At 49.0% G+C, this 23,087-nt stretch overlaps 2 protein-coding genes across 2 annotated transcripts in view; both read right to left on the reverse strand.

Moving 5' to 3' along the window:
- Nucleotides 1-12,728, reverse strand: part of LOC143932993 (nicotinamide N-methyltransferase-like) — a 132,191-nt gene extending 119,463 nt beyond the window's left edge. Inside the window, exon 1 of the mRNA XM_077455915.1 lies at nt 12,644-12,728. Coding sequence (XP_077312041.1) covers nt 12,644-12,728 — 85 coding nt within the window. The remainder of the gene's footprint in view (nt 1-12,643) is intronic.
- A 357-nt stretch (nt 12,729-13,085) lies between these two features.
- Nucleotides 13,086-23,087, reverse strand: part of LOC143934276 (nicotinamide N-methyltransferase-like) — a 57,708-nt gene continuing 47,706 nt past the window's right edge. The window contains exon 3 of the mRNA XM_077457741.1: nt 13,086-13,620. Within this exon, the coding sequence (XP_077313867.1) occupies nt 13,191-13,620 (430 nt within the window). The 3' untranslated portion in view covers nt 13,086-13,190. The remainder of the gene's footprint in view (nt 13,621-23,087) is intronic.

Consider the following 23,087-nt stretch of genomic DNA (forward strand, 5'->3'; position numbering starts at 1 on the left):
TCAGTCTGGAGGATGTCAGAGGGGGCCAGTCTCAGTCTGGAGGATCTGTCGGGGGCCAGTCTCAGTCTGGAGGATCTGTCGGGGGCCAGTCTCAGTCTGGAGGATCTGTCGGGGGCCAGTCTCAGTCTGGAGGATGTCAGAGGGGGCCAGTCTCAGTCTGGAGGATGTCAGAGGGGGCCAGTCTCAGTCTGGAGGATGTCAGAGGGGGCCAGTCTCAGTCTGGAGGATGTCAGAGGGGGCCAGTCTCAGTCTGGAGGATGTCAGAGGGGGCCAGTCTCAGTCTGGAGGATGTCAGAGGGGGCCAGTCTCAGTCTGGAGGATGTCAGAGGGGGCCAGTCTCAGTCTGGAGGATGTCAGAGGGGGCCAGTCTCAGTCTGGAGGATGTCAGAGGGGGCCAGTCTCAGTCTGGAGGATGTCAGAGGGGGCCAGTCTCAGTCTGGAGGATGTCAGAGGGGGCCAGTCTCAGTCTGGAGGATGTCAGAGGGGGCCAGTCTCAGTCTGGAGGATGTCAGAGGGGGCCAGTCTCAGTCTGGAGGATGTCAGAGGGGGCCAGTCTCAGTCTGGAGGATGTCAGAGGGGGCCAGTCTCAGTCTGGAGGATGTCAGAGGGGGCCAGTCTCAGTCTGGAGGATCTTTCGGGGGCCAGTCTCAGTCTGGAGGGTCTGTCGGGGGCCAGTCTCAGTCTGGAGGATCTGTCGGGGGCCAGTCTCAGTCTGGAGGATCTGTCGGGGGCCAGTCTCAGTCTGGAGGATCTGTCGGGGGCCAGTCTCAGTCTGGAGGATCTGTCGGGGGCCAGTCTCAGTCTGGAGGATCTGTCGGGGGCCAGTCTCAGTCTGGAGGATGTCAGAGGGGGCCAGTCTCAGTCTGGAGGATGTCAGAGGGGGCCAGTCTCAGTCTGGAGGATGTCAGTGGGGGCCAGTCTCAGTCTGGAGGATGTCAGTGGGGGCCAGTCTCAGTCTGGAGGATGTCAGTGGGGGCCAGTCTCAGTCTGGAGGATGTCAGAGGGGGCCAGTCTCAGTCTGGAGGATGTCAGAGGGGGCCAGTCTCAGTCTGGAGGATGTCAGAGGGAGCCAGTCTCAGTCTGGAGGATGTCAGAGGGGGCCAGTCTCGGTCTGGAGGATCTTTCGGGGGCCAGTGTCAGTATGGAGGGTCTGTCGGGGGCCCTTCTTAGTCTGGAGGATCTGTCGGGGGGCTAGTCTCAGTCTGGAGGATCTGTCGGGGGCCAGTCTCAGTCTGGAGGATCTGTCGGGGGCCAGTCTCAGTCTGGAGGATGTCAAAGGGGGCCAGTCTCAGTCTGCAGGATGTCAGAGGGGGCCAGTCTGCAGGATGTCAGAGGGGGCCAGTCTGCAGGATGTCAGAGGGGGCCAGTCTGGAGGATGTCAGAGGGGGCCAGTCTCAGTCTGGAGGATCTGTCGGGGGCCAGTCTCAGTCTGGAGGATGTCAGAGGGGGCCAGTCTGGAGGATGTCAGAGGGGGCCAGTCTGGAGGATGTCAGAGGGGGCCAGTCTGGAGGATGTCAGAGGGGGCCAGTCTGGAGGATGTCAGAGGGGGCCAGTCTGGAGGATGTCAGAGGGGGCCAGTCTGGAGGATGTCAGAGGGGGCCAGTCTGGAGGATGTCAGAGGGGGCCAGTCTGGAGGATGTCAGAGGGGGCCAGTCTGGAGGATGTCAGAGGGGGCCAGTCTGGAGGATGTCAGAGGGGGCCAGTCTGGAGGATGTCAGAGGGGGCCAGTCTGGAGGATGTCAGAGGGGGCCAGTCTCAGTCTGGAGGATGTCAGAGGGGGCCAGTCTCAGTCTGGAGGATGTCAGAGGGGGCCAGTCTCAGTCTGGAGGATGTCAGAGGGGGCCAGTCTCAGTCTGGAGGATGTCAGAGGGGGCCAGTCTCAGTCTGGAGGATGTCAGAGGGGGCCAGTCTCAGTCTGGAGGATGTCAGAGGGGGCCAGTCTCAGTCTGGAGGTTCTGTCAGGGGCCAGTCTCAATCTGGAGGTTCTGTCAGGGGCCAGTCTCAATCTGGAGGTTCTGTCAGGGGCCAGTCTCAATCTGGAGGTTCTGTCAGGGGCCAGTCTCAATCTGGAGGTTCTGTCAGGGGCCAGTCTCAATCTGGAGGATCTGTCGAGGGGGCCAGTCTCAGTCTGGAGGATCTGTCGAGGGGGCCAGTCTCAGTCTGGAGGATCTGTCGAGGGGGCCAGTCTCAGTCTGGAGGATGTCAGAGGGGGCCAGTCTCAGTCTGGAGGATTTCAGAGGGGGCCAGTCTCAGTCTGGAAAATGTCAGAGGGGGCCAGTCTCAGTCTGGAGGATGTCAGAGGGGCACCATTTGTTGAGGACTAATGGGGACTCCAGATGTAAGGAGGAATGATGGGGACACCAGATGTAAGGAGGGGCTCCGCTGATGGAGACAGAGATGTGAGGAAGGCTGCTCTGATGGTGCACCTGATGGCATCTGGTGGCAGGCAACGTGGCTAGTGATGCACTCATGGCTCCCACTGATTCGGCATTATGGTGAGTTGAACGATTTCATTTTATATTACAATGTAATAATAGAAATAATGCGCTTCAATCATCCTGACACTATAACAATCATGGTGCTGGTATGATTGAATCGCTAACACCAGGTATTTGGATTATCTTTATCTGCTGATTGTCAAACTCTGGAATGTTGGCAACTATGATGTAGATACTACAATTTTCACTGTCTGACACTTCTGGTCATTATTATCCCTATTTATGAATATTGCTGAAAGTATTTATGCTGAAACCTAGACCTAGAAGCATTCAAAATGGCTGCATATAATATGTTTCTGAAATGTATTTTTCCATCCAAAATTACATCTGTTTATAAGGTATGAAGAACACAATGGGGTTTATTTAGTAAAAGCAAATCCACTGTGCACTATAAGTGCACTTTGAATGGTCCCTTACCGAAGAAGTCTACGCCTTGTGCCTTGATACGTGCATAGGGGATGGAGCACACGTGCTGACGTCACACAATGGCTATCCAGCTTGATTTGTATCTATGATTGTACAGCTGGCTTATTACGCCTTACTTGTGAGTATGTTTGACTCATCTTTTATGTGAATAAATTGATTTTAAACAGAGAGCACTAGATCTTGCCATTCTGTTTTTATACATATGCTGATTGTTGCACACTTGGAGAGCTTGTCAACCACTTAGAGGAAGTGTATGGAATTGAGGACTTCCAGTGGCAGCTTTACACCAGTCCCTTGTGATATCCCAGAGGGAAACTGCTTTATTTGACCCACTGGTGAAACAGGTGTCAAACTGTGAGGTGAGCAGCCTAATACACAGGTGGAGGAGAGCACGAGCACAGTTTATTTGGATCATCTTACACGAATGGTGGATTGTTTTCCGTCACCTGTTTTACACATCCTTTTTCATGGCTTGGAATATTTAGTTCATGCCTTCATTGTATTGTTTATGCGCACTATATATTATACTGTTTATTTATGTATTTTTTTTATAGGTGGCGTGAAAACACTTTGCCCCTGTACACACAGTCGAACGTTCTGCCAACCAAATCCGTTGGATTTTGTCCGCCGGATTTTGTCAGACGGATTGTGTCCGAAACTGTTGCATACACGCGGTCGGACCAAGTTGTCGGAAAATCCGATCGTTCAGAGCGTGATGACGTTATTTCGTTACTAGTGATGGACGAACTTCCGACGGGACGTTTCGCGAACGCGAAACGCGAACGGCCACAAACGTTCGCGAAAACGACCGTTCGCCGCGGGCTCCATTGACTTCAATGGGAGGCGAATTTCGCAAACCTTTAGGTCGAATTTGCGGCCACGGGGTAATTATTAGGGGGTAGCACGTAGTCCCACCACCTGGACAATAGCATAATACATGTATGAGGTGAATTTGGGATCGATAACTACAAGCATTTTTTTTTTATTTGGGAAATTGTTCTGACAATTCAGGACTATGGAGCTAATGAAGGCAATGGAGGAGAGGGAAGGTCAGGGACCAGGGTAGGCAAACAAGAGGGTGCAGGAGATACAGAGCACTGACAGCAGCACCGTAATACAGAGCACTGACATCAGCACCGTGACATACAGCGCTGACAGCAGCTCCGTGACATACAGCGCTGACAGCAGCTCCGTGACATACAGCGCTGACAGCAGCTCCGTGACATACAGCGCTGACAGCAGCTCCGTGACATACAGCGCTGACAGCAGCTCCGTGACATACAGCGCTGACAGCAGCTCCGTGACATACAGCGCTGACAGCAGCTCCGTGACATACAGCGCTGACAGCAGCTCCGTGACATACAGCACTGACAGCAGCTCCGTGACATACAGCGCTGACAGCAGCTCCGTGACATACAGCGCTGACAGCAGCACCGTGACATACAGCGCTGACAGCAGCTCCGTGACATACAGCGCTGACAGCAGCTCCGTGACATACAGCGCTGACAGCAGCTCCGTGACATACAGCACTGACAGCAGCTCCGTGACATACAGCGCTGACAGCAGCTCCGTGACATACAGCGCTGACAGCAGCACCGTGACATACAGCGCTGACAGCAGCTCCGTGACATACAGCGCTGACAGCAGCTCCGTGACATACAGCGCTGACAGCAGCTCCGTGACATACATCGCTGACAGCAGCTCCGTGACATACAGCGCTGACAGCAGCACCGTAAGCAGCCCCAGGAGGAAGTCAGCACAGCACAGGGATGGTGTGATCCCCTCATAATAAGAACCCCCAGGAGGAAGTCAGCACAGCACAGGGATGGTGGGAGCCCCTCATAATAAGAACACCCAGGAGGAAGTCAGCACAGCACAGGGATGGTGGGAACCCCTCATAATAAGCAGCCCCAGTAGAAATATGACACCGCTCAACCTCTTCAAAGAGGAGGGTAGGGGCATATAGTACGGTGTGCTTTTTTGGGTCAGGGAAGTGAGCCAAATGAATTAAGAAGGTCTGTGTGCTTGATTCCAAAAATTGTTTATAGACATATACATGGTCTACTGATCACATGTGTTGAATTCCTCCGAGATCCATGCCTCATTCATTTTTAGAAATGTGAGGTAGTTAACACTGTCGTGAGCTAGGCGAGTACGCTTATCGGTCACAATCCCCCCTGCTGCGCTGAACGTCCTTTCGGACAGGACACTGGATGAGGGGCAAGCCAACAGTTCGATTGCAAATTGGGCAAGCTCTGGCCAGAGGTCAAGCCTGCCCACCCAGTAGTCTAGGGGTTCATCACTCCTCAGAGCGTCCACATCGGCCGTTAACCCAATGTAGTCGGACACCTGACGGTCTAGGCGTTCCCTGATGCTGGATCCGGATGACACCTGTCGATGGGTCGGCTGAAAGAATGACCTCATATCCGAAGTCACCAACACATCTTCAAACCGGCCTCTTCTTGCAGGCGCTGTTGGATTGGTACCCGCAAATCCTTCTCTGGGAGTGGGAATTGCTCCTCTGCCAGCGCACGCAAAAGCAGAATGCAGCATTTCTCGAAGCAAGGCCTGGAAGTGCTGCATTCTGACAGCCCTCTGCGACGGCGGTAACATTTCCGCCATTTTGTGTTTGTACCGGGGATCTAAGTACGTTGCCACCCAGTACTGGTCCTTGACCCTCATGCTTTTTATACGGGGGTCCCTATTAAAACACTGGAGCATGAAGGCCCCCATTTGCACTCAAGCGGAAGGTATGTGGTGGTGGTGGTGTTGTTGGTGGTAGTGTCTTTGGGGGTGCACATAGCAGAGAGTGAAGAAGAGGGTGCAGATCGAGAGGATGAGGAGGGTGCAGAAGAATAAGGCTGAGTGAGCCACTCAACCAAGTCTGGTGCGTCCTTTAAAGTAATTGAACGCACCTTCTGCAACTTCCCACTTTGGCTCAAGGCTGTTGCTCCTGCCCTACCCCTACCACCCCTGCGGAAGGGCCTGCCTCTTCCTCTGCCTGTCATTTTTTAAATCACCCTGTGACAAAACTCTTAGTCCCTATACCGCTGAAGGACTGCTGCAGTATAGGGCAGCGGTCAGCAGTAGTGCACGTCAACCCTATGTATTGTGGACCGATAGCGGTCCTTACAGAACAGCAGACTGTACTGCACTCAGGCCTATGTACCGTAGCACCCTATACCAAGTTACCAGTCCTTATAAAAACTTTTGTGGACCAAGCAGGTTGTGTGTTAGTGTTTAGCAGACTGTGCGTCAGTCCCTATACCGCTGAAGGACTGCTGCAGTATAGGGCAGCGGTCAGCAGTAGTGCACGGCAACCCTATGTATTGTGGACCGATAGCGGTCCTTACAGAACAGCAGACTGTAACGCACTCAGGCCTATGTACCGTAGCACCCTATACCAAGTTACCAGTCCTTATAAGAACTTTTGTGGACCAAGCAGGTTGTGTGTTAGTGATTAGCAGACTGTACGTCAGTCCCTATACCAATGAAGGACTGCTGCAGTATAGGGCAGCGGTCAGCAGTAGTGCACGGCAACCCTATGTATTGTGGACCGATAGCGGTCCTTACAGAACAGCAGACTGTACTGCACTCAGGCCTATGTACCGTAGCACCCTATACCAAGTTACCAGTCCTTATAAGAACTTTTGTGGACCAAGCAGGTTGTGTATTAGTGTTTAGCAGACTGTGCGTCAGTCCCTATACCGCTGAAGGACTGCTGCAGTATAGGGCAGCGGTCAGCAGTAGTGCACGGCAACCCTATGTATTGTGGACCGATAGCAGTCCTTACAGAACAGCAGACTGTACTGCACTCAGGCCTATGTACCGTAGCACCCTATACCAAGTTACCAGTCCTTATAAGAACTTTTGTGGACCAAGCAGGTTGTGTGTTAGTGTTTAGCAGACTGTGCGTCAGTCCCTATACCGCTGAAGGACTGCTGCAGTATAGGGCAGCGGTCAGCAGTAGTGCACGTCAACCCTATGTATTGTGGACCGATAGCGGTCCTTACAGAACAGCAGACTGTAACGCACTCAGGCCTATGTACCGTAGCACCCTATACCAAGTTACCAGTCCTTATAAGAACTTTTGTGGACCAAGCAGGTTGTGTATTAGTGTTTAGCAGACTGTGCGTCAGTCCCTATACCGCTGAAGGACTGCTGCAGTATAGGGCAGCGGTCAGCAGTAGTGCACGGCAACCCTATGTATTGTGGACCGATAGCGGTCCTTACAGAACAGCAGACTGTACCGCACCCAAGCCTATGTACCGTAGCACCCTAGACAGACCAAGTTACCAGTCCTGATAAAGAGCTTTGTGGAACAAGTGAGTTGTGAATGATTAGCAGACTGCAGCAGAAGGGCAGCAGTCAAGTATAATATTCTTTCTATATTTGGAAGAAAGAATATTATACGTGTACAAGCCTATTACCGTACCACTGATACCAGTCCTGAAAAGAACCTTTGTGGAACTAATAGTAACAGCAAGTCTTTAAAATTATCCTCACTGCCTGACACACTGCTTCCTGCCTGTCCCTATACAAATTGGCAAAAAAGAGTAGGCTGGAACGATTAGCTGGAACAGCTCTTTTGTGGACCTGATAGTAACAGCTAATGATGATGATGATGATGATGATGAAGAAAGACTAATCTGGCTGAGCTGTCCCTAAAATAGCAGCATACAGCGCTCTGTCCCTTTATCTAAACTGACAAAAGAAACTCAGGCTGCTGACCTAACACCTATACCAGTCCTGAAAAGAACTTTTGTGTACCAAATAGCTAGCGTTTTCTCTGTCCCTACTCCACACAGGATCCTTTCCCTACAGTGACAGAAGAAAGAATGTAAAATGGCCACCGGATCGGGTGTATTTATAGGTTAGGGGGAATGTCCAAGTGTCCATGAGCTGTCATGTCTCAATTGGTTGTCCTGTAACACATGATAAACGTGTCACGAAAGGTTAAAGTTCTTGTATACATTAAACACGTAAGTCCGCCGGGGCGAACGACGGAAAAAGGCGTTCGAACCCGCGGACGGCGAAAGTCGGAAATTCGCCGCGAAACGACCGCCGGGCGAAACGTTCGTCCATCACTATTCGTTACGACAGGACTACGTTCACGCTAGTAGCCAATAGCTTTGGTGTAGGAATTTGATCTGAGCATGCGTGGCACTTTGTCCGATCGGAATTCTCTACACATGATCGGACAAGGTCCGATCGGACAAGTTTGTCGGAAAATATTTCCAACAAGTTGGAAAATTGGGTCAGACGGATATTCCGACAGAAACAGTCCGATGCATACCACACACGGTCGGATTATCCGACAAAATGGTCCGATAGGACACATTCCGTCAGAATCTCCGACCGTGTGTACAAGGGCTTTGAGCGAGAGCAGCTACTATTTTTTATTCACTGTCACATTTATTGTTATTTATTATTGGATTGATTTCACACAGTTCTGTTGCAAAAAAAGCCTAGACCTAAAAACATTCAGAATGGCTGTATATACTGTAATATGTTTCTGAAATGTATTTTTCATCCAAAATTACTTACTGTTTATAAGGTATGAAGCATGCAATGGGGCTTATTTACTAAAAGCAAATTCACTGTGCACTACAAGTGCACTCTTAAGTGCAGTTGCTGTAGATCTGAGGGGACATGCAAGGAAAAAAAAAAAACAGCATTTTTGCTTGTACATGATTGGATGATAGAAATCAGCAGATCTAGAGCAACTGCACTTGCAGTGCACTTGTAGTGCACAGTGGATTTGCCTTTAGTAAATAAATCCCAATGTGTTCATGATCTGTCAGGTCTCTATTAACTGTCTTTTGTAGAATTTCTCAATGAGTAACGAAAAACCCTACACTACTTAGGGCGCGTATACAGAAAAAACAATATGACCCCTATTTGTTGAAACAATGCAGATGTTATCAGTACAACATTAAATTACAATTATTTTAATAATTAAAAATATAGTATCTTATTTCTCCAACAATTAAAATGCATACATTAAACATGGTTTGGAAAACCCTCTATACACAGAGTGATCAATACCAAAGCGATACCCAACCCAAAAATGAATATATGCAGTTAACAAGAAGTAGTGCTGGACAATGCATGAAACGGTATATTGCTGACAGTGTAACCATCAATATCAAGTACACTATCCAAAGTTACTCCATTCTGGAAAGTCAACGACTATGTCCAGCACTACTTCATGTTAACTGCATATCTCCATTTCTGGGTTGGGTATCGCTTTAGTATTGATCGCTCCGTGTATAGAGGGTTTTCCAAACCATGTTTAATGTATGCATTTTAATTGTTGGAGGGTGTTGCAATCTGTTTTTAATGTATACATTTTAATAGTTGGAAAAATAAAATACTATATTTTTAATAATCATTGCCTCATGTTGTGTCGATAAAGTCCACCTTTTTTCAACAAATATGGGTCCTATTGTTCTTTGTATATTGATAACTGGATGTGGCAGAGTGGAGGTACAAACACTATATTTACTGAGGGTGCCTCTTAAGTGGCTTTCATAATTTTTGAAAAGGTAGAAGCTCGCTCCCCCAACCATAAAATAGGTGGCATTTAAAGAACCAAAATTGTCCACTTGGTTTTAGAAGCTTTGTGATTCACCTGAGGTTTCTTACAAAATGAATGCAGTCTTTACTCATGACTTACAGAACACCAATGGTCACCAGGCAGTTGGCTGGCAGTAGGACAAGTAGGTCTTTAAGATTTTCCTTTTGTTAAGATTACATTTTACAACATGTGAAATTTGCTGTCCTCAGCCAAAAGGTCAAACCCAGATTATACAGTATAAAACAATTTTATGGCTATTTTCTTTGCAATCCTGTCTTCTCTGAATCAAACTGAAAGCAAAAGTGGTGAAAGAAAATGCTTCATACTTACCTATATGGTGGGCAGTTTACTGAACTCTGTTCTCTTCAATAGCTACCAGGTTTGGAATAAATTAAATCTTGTTATGTAAGAATATACAATGTATTCTATACTTTTCTTTTTCATTTTAAAGAGGTTTTAGGTTAATTGAACATTTAAAGAATGGTTTACAGCATAGTAAAGCTAATAAAAACAGGGATGAAGTCATGTCTTAGGTAAATGTGGACTTTTACCCATGGCATGGTCTTCACTTGGAACTCAAGAAAAGTGCACACTTCAGGTCACGGTCCTCGGGTTTGCTACTTTGCAACAGCTGAACTGCAGGCTGAAGCAAAACATCAAATCAACAAGAAGGGCATTGTTTTTAAACAATCTATAACCAAGGCGTTTGTCAAGTCTTAACTCAGAGTTTGGCAAGTCTTACCTCATGCACACTGGATGTTGAAATAACGTTATAAAAATGTCAGTAGATTTGCAGTGAGTTTTTCAACATGTTTGCAATAGCGTTTTTAGCATTTTTTTTCTCTCCAATGGATCAAAAATGTTAAACACCAGTGAGCTGTGTTTTTGAGCTTTTATTTGCGTTTATTTGTATTTTTTGACGTTAGAACGTTTTTACAGCTGAAAACAGCTGAAAAACTCCTTTCAGAACCCACAAGTTCTGGGATTATTTTACAGCCCAACAACGCCCCAGCCAAAAACAGTTCATAACAGCCTATGTGTGCATGGACACATAGGATAACATGATGTGGAGTTTATTGACTATAGAAAAAAAAGTCTGAAGCCAAAAAGCAGCTGTAAAAACGTCAAAAAACATCCAATCTTTAAGTGGGAAAGCAGATCCAAAGTCAATTTTGGAAATTTCGTAACATTGATGCATTGCGATTCGGCCATACATGATGTGGCATCGATGCTACGATTGGAATAAATCGATGTTCAGATGATGTCACACTAGTGCCGTGCTATGTCCCGCCTCTGAGACCGAAAGCCGCCAAAGAGCCATGGGAGTAAGCTGCGCCGGCTCTTCCCGATTCCTGCCTCCCGCTGACATCATCCTCTGCTTCCCTGTGTCGCATTGTGTATGCGCTACCCTGGCTGTGAGTGCGAGACAGACACATGGAGCTGGTGCGACGTGCCGAGCTAGTGTTCCTGACTTCCGATGAGTCCCGATCTCCAGAGCCTTCCTCCTCGGCTCACAGTGTCTTGCTATGGGGGAGACCCAAGCCTCCATCCTCCTACTGGGCAGCAGGATTGCGGGAGAGAGACCCAACCAAGCCAAGTCCCAGAAGAATACTGTCCTCCTCAGAGAGAGTCCTCCCATAGGCTGCTGTGGGCAGTCCAGCAGTGCCAGCATAATCATCATCATCAGGTTCTGTACAGTTCTAGTACAGTTAAAAACACTCACTGTCCTGACATAACTCAACTGTATATATAATGTATCTGATGCACCACCATTCATGTGGACTTCACTGCAGTGTAAAAAATGCCAAATGCCAAATTATGACTATAGTAATTTTAAAGTGACCATGCCATTTAATCAATTATTTTTAGGTCTTATAGTGATTGATTTGATTCACATCACAACTTCATTGCTTTTTTTATGATTTATGGTTTTGCTCATCATCACTGCCCCACACATGCAGCCGTGATGTCATGCATTGCATGTGTGGGGCAGTGTGATGAGCAAAATCATACAAAAAGGTATCAATGAAGTTGTGTGATGTGAACGTACATGTGTTTGTACTCTACGTACACCCAGTCTACACGTTCTGTGCTGACACTCACCTGTCCTACAATCCATCGAACCCTCCATTCTCTCCCCTGCCTTTCCACGGCGCTGGCAATACTACTGTGGGCATCCGGCTGTGACAGCTTGCAGTTTCACAGCCAGCTGCACATGTATCACTGCGCTGTCCTGCATAGCTGGGCAATCTTCTGGGACCTGTGATGTGACCCAGAAGATTGCAGGGAGGAAGGGCCGCCTAGGTTGACATGTTTAGGATGCTGGGCGAGCAATGACAGAGGATGATGGCAGCGTTGGTGGAGCATAGGCCTGGGGAAGGAATCTGGCTGTGCTGGAAAATACTGGGTGGCTGGGCATGGGGGAAGAAGCAAAGAGAGAGAGAGACATGCAGGCTGCTGAGTGGCTCAATCACAGCACCCCCCCTCTAAGTGGTGCTCAGAGACTGTTCCATTATGCTGGACACGCCACTGTGAATTGTGTTCATTTATCAAAATTGCATCACAATCTGGACAGAACTGTCACATGGTCCATGTCCAGACCACCGCCCACTATTTAGTGATGTCTGGTATAGTTGAACCACAAAAAAGTTTTAGAATCAAAATATAAAGAGCAGTATCTTAGTTGTAAATAAAATGGCTGTTCTATTTTCCCTTTCATGATACAAATGTTTTTTACATTATAGTCAATAGCAACACAAAGAAAAACTCACTTAAAATGGACTAAAACTCAATATGCATTTTAATAAGAGCAGTCACGTCAGATTTCCCAGGAAGAAATGTATGCAAAGCTCATGTAACCTGCATTTTGCCTTGCATTTTAATGCATTGAATTAAAATTGCACTAAAAAACATGATGCTCTTTGATTAAAATGCATGGGCACTTTCTAATGTAATGGTGTGAATGGGGCCTAGAGCTTCTGTTCTTTATAAGCTGTGCAGAACACAACTGAATCAAAATCAGATCACTCTCAGCCTTTCTTTGGGAAACCTCAAAATAGCTGATAACAAACCCCTCATTACTGAGCATAATTAAAAAAAAATTACAAAAAATGTAAAAAAAAAAAATCTGAAAACTCACCATGCATCTTATGAAATACCTCGGACTGTCTGTCTACTTTCCCAAAAAGCAGTGACTTTGGGGGATATTTGTACTGTTCTGGCATTTTAGGGCTAGGTACAATAGTCAGGACATCAGGATTGATCAATTTTCAAATATATAATATACCATAGTTTTTAGACTCTATAACTTTCACACAGACTAAATAATACACACCAGTTTTTCGACAAAGACATGTAGCAGAAAGATCATTTATTTTTAAAAGTTTTTAGTTGCAACTTAAATTAAGAACATTTTTTTTCAATATTTTCAGTCTTTTTCCTTTATACAGCAAAATGTAAAAACCCAGCAGTAATTAAACATAACCAAACAAAAGCTCCGCCTGCTTCTAAAAATGATATACAATTAATGTGGTTAGAGTGTTGCATGCCTAACTTTTTGCCATTCAAATTTTGACAGTACTGAAAACTAAAAAAAAAATGGTCTTGACTAGAAGAGGGTGAAACAGTCCAGTCTTCAAGCGATTAAAATGAATGTGCTCTTTCTAATGTAATGGTGTAAACGGAGCCTAAATCTTTTGTTCTTTATAAGCTGTACAGAACAAAACTGAATCAAAATCAATCAAATCACTCTCTATTATTCTTTGGGAAACCTCCAAATGTCTGATAACATACCCCTCATCACTGAGTATACTTCTTAAGTTGCTTTCATTATACTTTACAATATGAAATCTCTCTCCCCCAACCACAAAGAATGAGCCATTTAAAGCTCCATAATACATTAAGCACCTGCCAGGTTTCAGAAGCTTTGAGAATCTCCTAAAGTTTCCCACAAAATCGTCAAGGTCTTTGCTGATGACGTCCAGAACACCCCAAAGGACCAGGCAGTCAGCTTGTGGTAGCTCAATTGGAGCTGTGACATTTTCCTGGTTGGGATCATATTTTACAACATGGGTAATTGCCGATCTGAGTCCAATTTCCTTCTCCTCACATTGGTCACTGGAAGGAAGAAACACATTCCATGTAACATACAATATTCACCTAATTTTCTGTGAGGCATTGAGTAATTAGTTCAGAGCAGGTGAATACTGCTAACATTTACAACATATTTGTTGTGATTTGGTACACAAACTGATGTGCCTCCATGCCTGTTTATCCAATGCAAAATAATAGTTTATCTGCACATGGGACTTTTATCAAGGCACATACCCAACACGCAAGCAAATTAAACATAAAAAACGTGGTTTGCCAAAGTGAATCAGTTAAGGGATATGGAGGACCTCACCTCTACACTGTACAACAGGGAGGAGGTCTTTCCGGGAGACTTGGAGACCCTGGCAACATTTCATCTACACAGACGCCTACCTCCAGGAGATGGCTCGAAATGCATGACCCACTGGGCTGGTCTCCCCTCACCCCCCCCCCCCCCCCCCACCCGGGCAGGGGACATCATCTGACTGTGTTTCACTCCTTCTTGCTTCCCCCTTTTACCACCCCGTATCTACCATTCCGTAAAATTTTGCCCAGCTTGCTTGCTTTTTCTCTCCGTCGCCCCCCCTCCACTAGTCTCCCTCCCCCCCCCCCTCTCCTGATCCCTTGCCCCCTTTCCTAATGTTATCATAGACCAATTAGGCCCCTCTTTCCCACCCTTAGTATACCCCTGTTTTGACAGTTTGCGTCCATACATGAGTATCCGGCTGAATAATGGAAACGCTCTGGAATTAAAGTACTATTTTATACCTCATGTTTAGGCCAACTAGATAGCCGAACTACTACTTTTCCATATCATATAGAAAATGTTCGACCATGTTGCTATATTGCATGACTAGGCACCGGTCATTATCCGACCTAGGTTGGATATGGTGATGAGCGGACAGCCTCAGAGGCCCCGCGTACCATCCACCCTGTCAGGCTGGATTCTTTTCTTATTATGTCCTCACCAAGGTGCGGAGCTGTCCAATTAAATTTGCTGACTAAATGCTACAATGTAACTTGACCTGACATATGTTTGTATTAATGTTGACCATGCCATTGTCATGCTTTCTTTTGCTTAAAGGGGTTGTAAAGGTAAATATTTTTTCACCTTAATGCATTCTATGTATTAAAGTGAAAAAACATCTGACAGTGCCGGTGCCCCCAACCCCCCCGTTTTACTTACCTGACCCCTCTAAAGTCCCGTGCTGGCCCACGACATCCTCTTCCCCACTCTGCCTGGCCGCTGATTGGCTAGAGTGGATGGATTGAAAGCAGCGCAGCCATTGGCTCGTACTGCTGTTAATCACATCCAATGACGCGACACGCTGGGGGTGGGGCTGAGTGATACAGCGAGCGGCTATAGCCACCGGCTATATCATGGGAGTGTGCCCACAAGTGCTTCTCACCACGCGAGGGAGGAAGCCGAGACAGCCGCCGAGGGACCCCAAAAGACCAGGTTCGGGGCCACTCTGTGCAAAACAAGCTGCACAGTGGAGGTAAATATAACATGTTTGTTATTTAAAAAAAATTTACTTTACAACCCCTTTAAATAAAGAATCTAAAAAAAAAACCCAACTTATTAGTATACAAATAAAACTATCCCATTACACAAGGAAAGGGACGCAAGGAAACGTAGGCTAGACGGAGGTGCAGGGCTGGCATGACCAATGCAAGGGAGCCCCTGTAGGGTTAACTTTGAAGAGAGAACAAGGAAGGGGTGGAGCGGAAGGAAAGAAAGAAGGGAGGGCGGAGCAGTATATAAAAGGGGGAGGAGCAAAGACAGCAAGCGTGGGTCACAAGCTTTGAAGTTGGGCTGCGGTGAGGACGCTGGGTGCAGTCACAGGCCGGAGCGGCTCGGGTCGATTTGGTTCGGCTTGCGGACGCGGCTAAGTGTGAGGTTTATGTCTGTTACGAAGGGCCCTTGGGGGCGCATCTCAAGCAGGAGGTACGGGACAAGATAAAAAAGGGTGAGTATGTGGAGATCTTTTCGTTACTCCCCTTAAAGAAGTTCAATTTGGATAGGGTCAAGCCCGATGACTCTAAGAAGGACGATGAGGAAAAGAGGCGGTATCGGCTGATACCGCTGACTTTCCCTAATTGGCTACAGGCGTTTGCCATTCTGGCTAGCGTGATTGGCGAGACGGCGCCGGAGCATTGCTCGGCCCTGTTTTGTTACATGGACGCCATTGGGGAAGCGCATAGGGTGTATGGGGGTACGGCTTGGCTGCGCTATGACGAGCAGTTTAGGCAGCGGAGGGCCGTGCGGCCTGATATTCGGTGGGACCACTAGGCTATCAGCCTTTGGATGCGATTGATGTCGTCGGCGCGGACACCTTCGCAGTTTTTTCAGGGGGGGACGGGGGAACTCCCGCCTCAGGTCTTCCGGCTGGGAAAAAAATGGGGGTGTGCTGGCAGTTTAACGAAGGGGCCTGCAAGTTCGGGGGGTCCTGTCAATTTAAACATGAGTGTTCCGGTTGCGGCGGCAACCACTCACTCTCCCGTTGTTTTAAAAAAGGCAAGCGTGCCGGGGAGCCTGCGTAAAAGAGGGATAACCCCGGTGAGGGTGGAAAGGATGCGGCTTTTTCTAAATAGGTACCCGGACAAGGGGGCTGCGTGGGTGCTGGGGGAGGGGTTCGCTGTGGGTTTTAGGATTCCATGTTCCTTGCAAGTAGTTCCTCCGGTGGCCAAGAACTTGCGGTCCGCCTTGCGGAATCCGGGGGTGGTCAGCGAGAAATTGGCGAAGGAGGTTTCGTTGGGGAGGATGTGTGGCCCGTTCACGGAACAACCGTTGCCGGATTTGGTGGTGTCTCCGTTGGGGGTGGTGCCTAAGAAGGAGCCTAACAAGTTCTGGCTTATCCATCATCTGTCCTTTCCGAAAGGGGGTTCCGTGAACGACGCCATAGACCCAGAGGCCTGCACGGTGTCCTACACGTCGTTTGACGCTGCAGTGGGCTGGGTGCGGCATTACGGAAAAGGGGCCCTTATGGCGAAGTCTGACATCGAGGCGGCGTTTCGGCTGTTGCCAGCGCTCTTGGGGTGTTGTTGGCAGGAACAATTTTACGTGGACCAATGCTTGCCCATGGGCTGTTCCGTGTCCTGTGCCTTGTTAGAACTGTTTAGTTCATTCTTGGAATGGGTGGTGCGAGATGTGTCGGGCTGGGCGTTCGTGATTCATTACCTGGATGACTTTCTCGTCGTGGGCCCCCCGTCTTCCAATGTGTGTGCGATCCTTTTGGCCACGTTGCAGCACATTGCGGAACGATTCGGGGTGCCGTTGGCTGCCGACAAGACGGAAGGGCCTGCCACGGTTTTACGTTTTTTAATGCCGCTTGCCGGAGGACAAAGTTGAAGGACTGAAAAGGGAACTGCGGGAGCTGGTCGGCGTGCGGAAAGTGCAACTGAGGAAGTTACAGTCGGTCCTGGGTAAGTTGAATTTTGCGTGCCGGATCATTCCGATGGGTCGGGTTTTTTGCCGAAGGCTGTCGGCGGCTACGGCTGGAACGCAGGTTCTGACCCACTTAATTCGGTTAACTCGGGAACTTGGGGAGGACTTGCGGATTTGGCAGACCTTTTTGGAAGGCTTCAATGGACGGTCGGTGTGGATGAAGGGGCCGGTGAGTAACTTTGACGTGGAATTGGTGACGGATGCGGCAGGGTCCACGGGCTATGGGGCCTTTTTTCAGGGACAATGGAGCACGGAGGCCTGGCCCCAGACGTGGGTGGAGGCGGGGTATACGAGGAACCTAGTGCTGCTGGAATTGTTTCCGGTGGTGTTGGCAATGGAGCTTTGGGGAGTGCCGTGCCGGGATCTGAAGATCAGGTTGCACTGCGACAACATGGGCGTGGTGCAGGTGATCAATCGGATGTCGGCGTCTTCGCAGCCGGTGATTCGGCTGCTGCGCCATCTGGTGCTGCGGTGTTTGCAGACGAACATTTTTTTGTATGCCGTCCATATCCCGGGGGTAGACAATAACGTTGCCGATGCCTTATCTCGATTTCAGTGGGAGAGGTTTTGGGCTTTGGCTCCGGATGCAGCGAGAGAGGGGATCCCTTGCCTGGGGTGGCTCTGGGAGGTTGCGTTGGAATCGCCGCAGAATGGATCAGGAGGTCGGTGAGCGGTGCAACCTGGGCGGCATACAGTAAGGTGTGGAGGGAATGGCTGGATTTTACACAGCTGGCGGACGCTGAGCTGGGGGGGGTGGGGATCAGGGGCTGTTGGTGTTGTGTTTTGTTTCTAAGGTCATGGAGCGCTCAGGGTCCGTGGCTTTGATTGAACGTAAGCTAGCGGCGCTGGCCCTTTGGTTTAAGTTGCGCGGGGAGGTGGATCACACAAAAGGGTTTTGGGTGAAGCAGGCATTTAAGGGGTACAAGAAGGGCAATCCGCGAAAAGATATGAGGAGGCTGGTGACGTTCCATGTTTTGCAGGTCATTTGCGATCGATTGGGAGAACAGTGCACTTCCAGTTATGAAGTGCAGTTGTTCCGAGCAGCGTTTTCGTTCTTTGGGGCTTTTCGGGTGGGGGAGTTGGTTAGTCCAGCGAAGACCGTTGGGGGAGGTCTGTTGGGTCAGGATGTGATGTTGGGGGCCAATAGGGTGCTGTTGAGGCTGCGTAGGTCCAAGACGGACCAAACGGGGAAGGGGGTGGACATATGGCTTTTTGCTTTGCCAGGATCGGGGTTATGCCCGGTGCGGGTGGTCTCGGAGTTTCTGGGGGTTAGACCTCACGGGGTGGGCCCTTTACTGGTGCATCAGGACGGGACTTTTTTATCCCGATTTCAATTTGTGGCTGTGTTTCGGAAGTGTTTGCGGGCGGGGGGGTTTGGATTGCTCGCAGTTCGCCTCCCACTCCTTCTGCATCGGGGCAGCCACTGAGGCGGCCAGATGCGGGTTGGACGAGGCTGCGGTCAAGAGGATTGGGCGCTGGGAATCGAGGAGGTTTAGGTCGTACGTGAGGCCACATTTGGTGTAGGTGGGGTTCGGGGGTTTTGGTTCGTGTTTTACAGGTGGGGGGGGCGGATGTTTTTTGGGCTGGACGGGGGGACACGGACGGGTGTTGCACAGTCGCTTTAGTATTTTGTCTTTTCATTTCAGATGGAGGTCGCGAACGCCTCGTCTGGATATTGGGGCACTCCTAAGTTTTTTGGGGTGCCAGGAGAGCGGATGTCAGGCCGGAAGGAAGGCAGCTGGGGATTTCTCATAGGGAGGCGAGCATAAGGTGGTTGGGGATCCCTGGGATGAAGTGGAGCAGGGTGGTGCCGGAAATTCATCGGTATGCCAGACTGGATAGGCCCCCGGATGTGTTGGTATTACATGTGGGGGGTAACGACTTAGGGGTCCGGTCCACTAGGGACCTCGTTGCGGATGTCAAACGGGACTTTCTCATGCTTCGGAGGGATTTTCCTAGTATGGTGGTAATCTGGTCCGACATCGTTGCACGGACTGCGTTGCGTATGGCTCGCTCTGTGGTCCGGCACAATAAAGCCAGGATTAAGGTGAATAAGGCCCTGGGGAGGTTTGTGACACGCAATGGGGGATTGGTGATACGGCACACGGAGTTGGAGGTGAATGTGGGCATGTACCTTAGGGGGGATGGCGTGCATCTCACGGCGGTGGGGACTGACCTTTGGGCCCTGGGGGTGCAGGATGGGATTGAACGGGCTCTGCGGGTGTGGAGGGGCCCTTAAGGCTAAGGTGGTCATCCTTGCGGGCAGTGGCGGTGTCTTTGGTCTTTGATGGGGTAAAGAAAATTAGGTGATGGAAGTGTGTGGGGGGGCTCATAGGTGGTATGTGCCCCTTTTGGTTTATCCCAGCGGAAGGGTAGGCTGGGATAAGGGTTTGGTGACACTGCGGGAAGGTGGGGTTGTCTCCCGGCTGTTAAACGGCCGGAGGCCTGGTATGGTAAAATTTTGGTCCCGCAGTGGATTGGGAAAAAGGTAACATTAAATGGAACTGAGGTAGACCAAACGACTGGGAGTTGTAATTGCTGTTGCAATATAAGTATTTTTCTATTATAGCAATAAAGTTATTTATTTTATTTTGGTTAAAGTTTTGGTTAAATAAAAGGCTGCTATGGCCAATTTTATACTCCAAACTCCGGTGTGGTCTATTTATTGGGAAAGGGGAAGGTAAAATAGGAATGGTAACGGTATGGGTAGGGAAATGGAATATTTACGGGAAGGGGTAATTACCGAATGCATAGGTCAAGGGAGGCACGGAAACGTAGGCTAGACGGAGGTGCAGGGCTGGCATGACAAATGCGAGGGAGCCCCTGTAGGGTTAACTTTGAAGAGAGAACAAGGAAGGGGTGGAGCGGAAGGAAAGAAAGAAGGGAGGGCGGAGCAGTATATAAAAGGGGGGAGGAGCAAAGACAGCAAGCGTGGGTCACAAGCTTTGAAGTTGCCCGCCCACCCGCCCTTTAGGTTAAGTTGCTGTGTTGTTTGGATTTCGGGTTGTTGTCGGTGTTTCCTTTTTTCTTGCAGGTTCGGTGAAGGAGGTTGTCATAGCAGTGGAAGGCGGTGTCTTTGGTCTTTGACGGGGTAAAGAAAATTAGGTGATGGAAGTGTGTGGGGGGGGCTCATAGGTGGTATGTGCCCCTTTTGGTGTATCCCAGCGGAAGGGCAGGCTGGGATACGGGTTTGGTGACACTGCGGGAAGGTGGGGTTGTCTCCGGGCTGTTAAACGGCCAGAGGCCTGGTATGGTAAAATTTTGGTCCCGCAGTGGATTGGGAAAAAGGTAACGTTAAATGGAACCGAGGTACCGTCAAAGACCAAACGACTGGGAGTTGTAATTGCTGTTGCAATATAAGTATTTTTCTATTATAGCAATAAAGTTATTTATTTTATTTTGGTTAAAGTTTTGGTTAAATAAAAGGCTGCTATGGCCAATTTTATACTCCAAACTCCGGTGTGGTCTATTTATTGGGAAAGGGGAAGGTAAAATGGGAATGGCAAAGGTATGGGTAGGGAAATGGAATATTTATGGGAAGGGGTAATTACCGAATGCATAGTGAGGCCCGGAACGGAAAAGACAGAAAAGAAAAAGTAGTGCAGGGCCGGGCATGACCATGTGTTTAGGGGACACAATGCATGGGTTAATATGAAGAGATTAGAGGGGAGGGTACAGTGAGAAGTCCAAGGGGGAGTGGTAATATATAAGGAGGAGGCGGGGCTGGACTGGGAAACAGAAAGTTGTGGAGAAAGAAATGAGGAGGCAGTTTTTTGCTCTGCTCCTCCAACATGGCTGAGATGTCACTCGGATGAGGGCCTTTATGGATGACCAGGTGAGCTGATCGTGGCTGGGAGGTGATGGTTGCTGTGCATGCAGAGTTTGCAGCCTCTGGCACTCTGTTTTCACCAGGGCCCTCATCTGGGACCATGCGCCAGGCAAGGAGCCCTCTGGGGGGAACAATGCGGTCCCCCAGCAAAGAATAGCCACCCGTTTGCCTGAGCAGGGTCTGGGTGGACTCCACGCCACCAGCCCCACTCGGTGGGCGGGGCCACGGGCCGTTATGGTGCCGCTTCCCCGCCCATGAATCACAGGACTACTACCTCCTCTGCCTGCATCGCTGCGCGGGGAGGAAGGCTTGGTGAGGGAGACTTATTAGTATGGCCATCAGGCTGCTTATACAAAAAAAAAAAAGTTTTTTTTAAGGGGGGCGTGGCTCCGCGGGTGGGCGTGGCCTATACCGGCGGCTCGAGATGGCACAAGATGGCGGTGGAAGGACGAGGTTGACCTTCCAGGTCATAGTATGTGAGGGCATGTGTGGAACTGTGGCAGGAGGCGGAGCTTCAGGGGTGAGACAGGCAGTACAACGGAGGGACTCCACGGCCCCCAGGACCTCTTTGCCTGGGGGGCTGATGACACCACCGGTCCTGGTCTGGGACCACAGGTCGGAAGGCGAGCTGACAGTGTGCGAGGAGCCGCAGGAATGCAAGCCAGCGATGGAGGCAAGCGAGGCGGCTGTTGGGGTTCCAGTCAGCCTGGTAAGTCAAATAATGTCTAAATGTTTTTCGTTTAAGTTGCATTGCAGGATTTGTTGGGGGGTTGAAAAGGGGGGTGCAATGTTGGCAGTAGTTGCTCCTCCTTGAACAGAGTTGGTGGATGCTGGCCCACAAGTGGCGGGCGGTGCACCTGCCAGTTTGGGGACAGTGGTGCAGTGGTGGGGTTGTCAGGTAATGGTAGGATGGAGATGGTAAGGATTGCAGATGCAAAATAAATAAATGAATAAAAAATAAAATAAATAAAAATAAATAACTAAATAAAAATGTGAGATGTACGGGTGCTTTGAGGGTCCCCTGGGGAACACAATTAAATAGGGGGTCCGGATTACGATTTGAAAAGGTAAGTGTGTGGAGATCTTCTCGTTATGGCCAACTTTAAAAAAAGAAAAAAAAAAAGAAAGGGGGGAATTTACATTTTAAGTGTATAGGGTCAAGCAGGAAGATCAAGGGAAAAGGGATGAAGGTAAGAGGAGGTACCGATCGCTTTTGCCGAAGGCAGTCGCCATTATGCGATTGTCATGGGGGGAAGAACCCGAACATGGTTCGGCGTTGTTCTGTTATATGTAGGCCATTGGTAGGTGCACATGTTAAAAAGGGGTATCTGATTGGCTACGGGATGATGAGCAGTTTAGACCGCGCAGGTCGGTATGGCCGTTTCTTAATGGGGGTCAAAGGATAGCGGCTTCTGGATGCGGTTTCTGTAGTAGTAGAGGCAACTATACCCCCCTCGGCTGAAAAGAAAGGGGTGGGTTGGCAGTGCAATGTGAGCTCCTGTCAGTTCAGTTAAACACGAGTGTTGAAAGGGTGGGGTGACCCATCCATTGGATTGTGGCTTCATGTGAGGACAATGTACAGGCGAGCCTAGTCACACAAGGGATGACTTTTGGAAGGGGGTGAAAAGGTTGCAGCCTTTCATAAGTAGATACGGAAATAGCGAGGCTGCTTGCCTCCAGGGTTTTTAATGGGGTCTACAGTGGGGGTGGGGCCCTGAGAAGGAACCAGACACATTTCGCCTCGTTTCCCCACTTATCTGTCAAAAAAAAAAAAGAGTCCTGTCATAATCCAATGCGGAGCACTGTGTCCGATACTTCACGTACACAGCTATAAGGTGGGTTAGGTGTAACGGAAAAGGGGCGCCTATGGCAAACTAGGAATCCGTGTTCCACTTGCTTCCAATTTATTCGGAGAGCTTTGGCTGCTGAATAGATGCTGGCAAGAGGAGTTTTTTACTTGGAACGATGCCTGCCCATGGGTTTCTCAATTTAGTGGGCTATGGTTAGATGTTTAGTTCTTTACCGGAGTGGGGGGGTAGAGACGTGTCAGTCCCTGATTCAATCATACATGGCTTGGACGTTTTGTGTGTTGGGCCGCCTTCCTCCGATGTGTGTGCGATTATACTTTATACATTGCAGCACATTGCAGGTAGGTTCATTAGTGCCATTGGCTGCAAAACACAGGGGGCCGACGAGGGATATTGTACTATTTTGTTC

Source organism: Lithobates pipiens, unplaced genomic scaffold (genome assembly GCF_037356315.1).
Source record: "Lithobates pipiens isolate NorthernLeopardFrog02 unplaced genomic scaffold, aLitPip1_a1.2 Scaffold_27, whole genome shotgun sequence".
NCBI classification, from domain to species: Eukaryota; Metazoa; Chordata; class Amphibia; order Anura; family Ranidae; genus Lithobates; species Lithobates pipiens.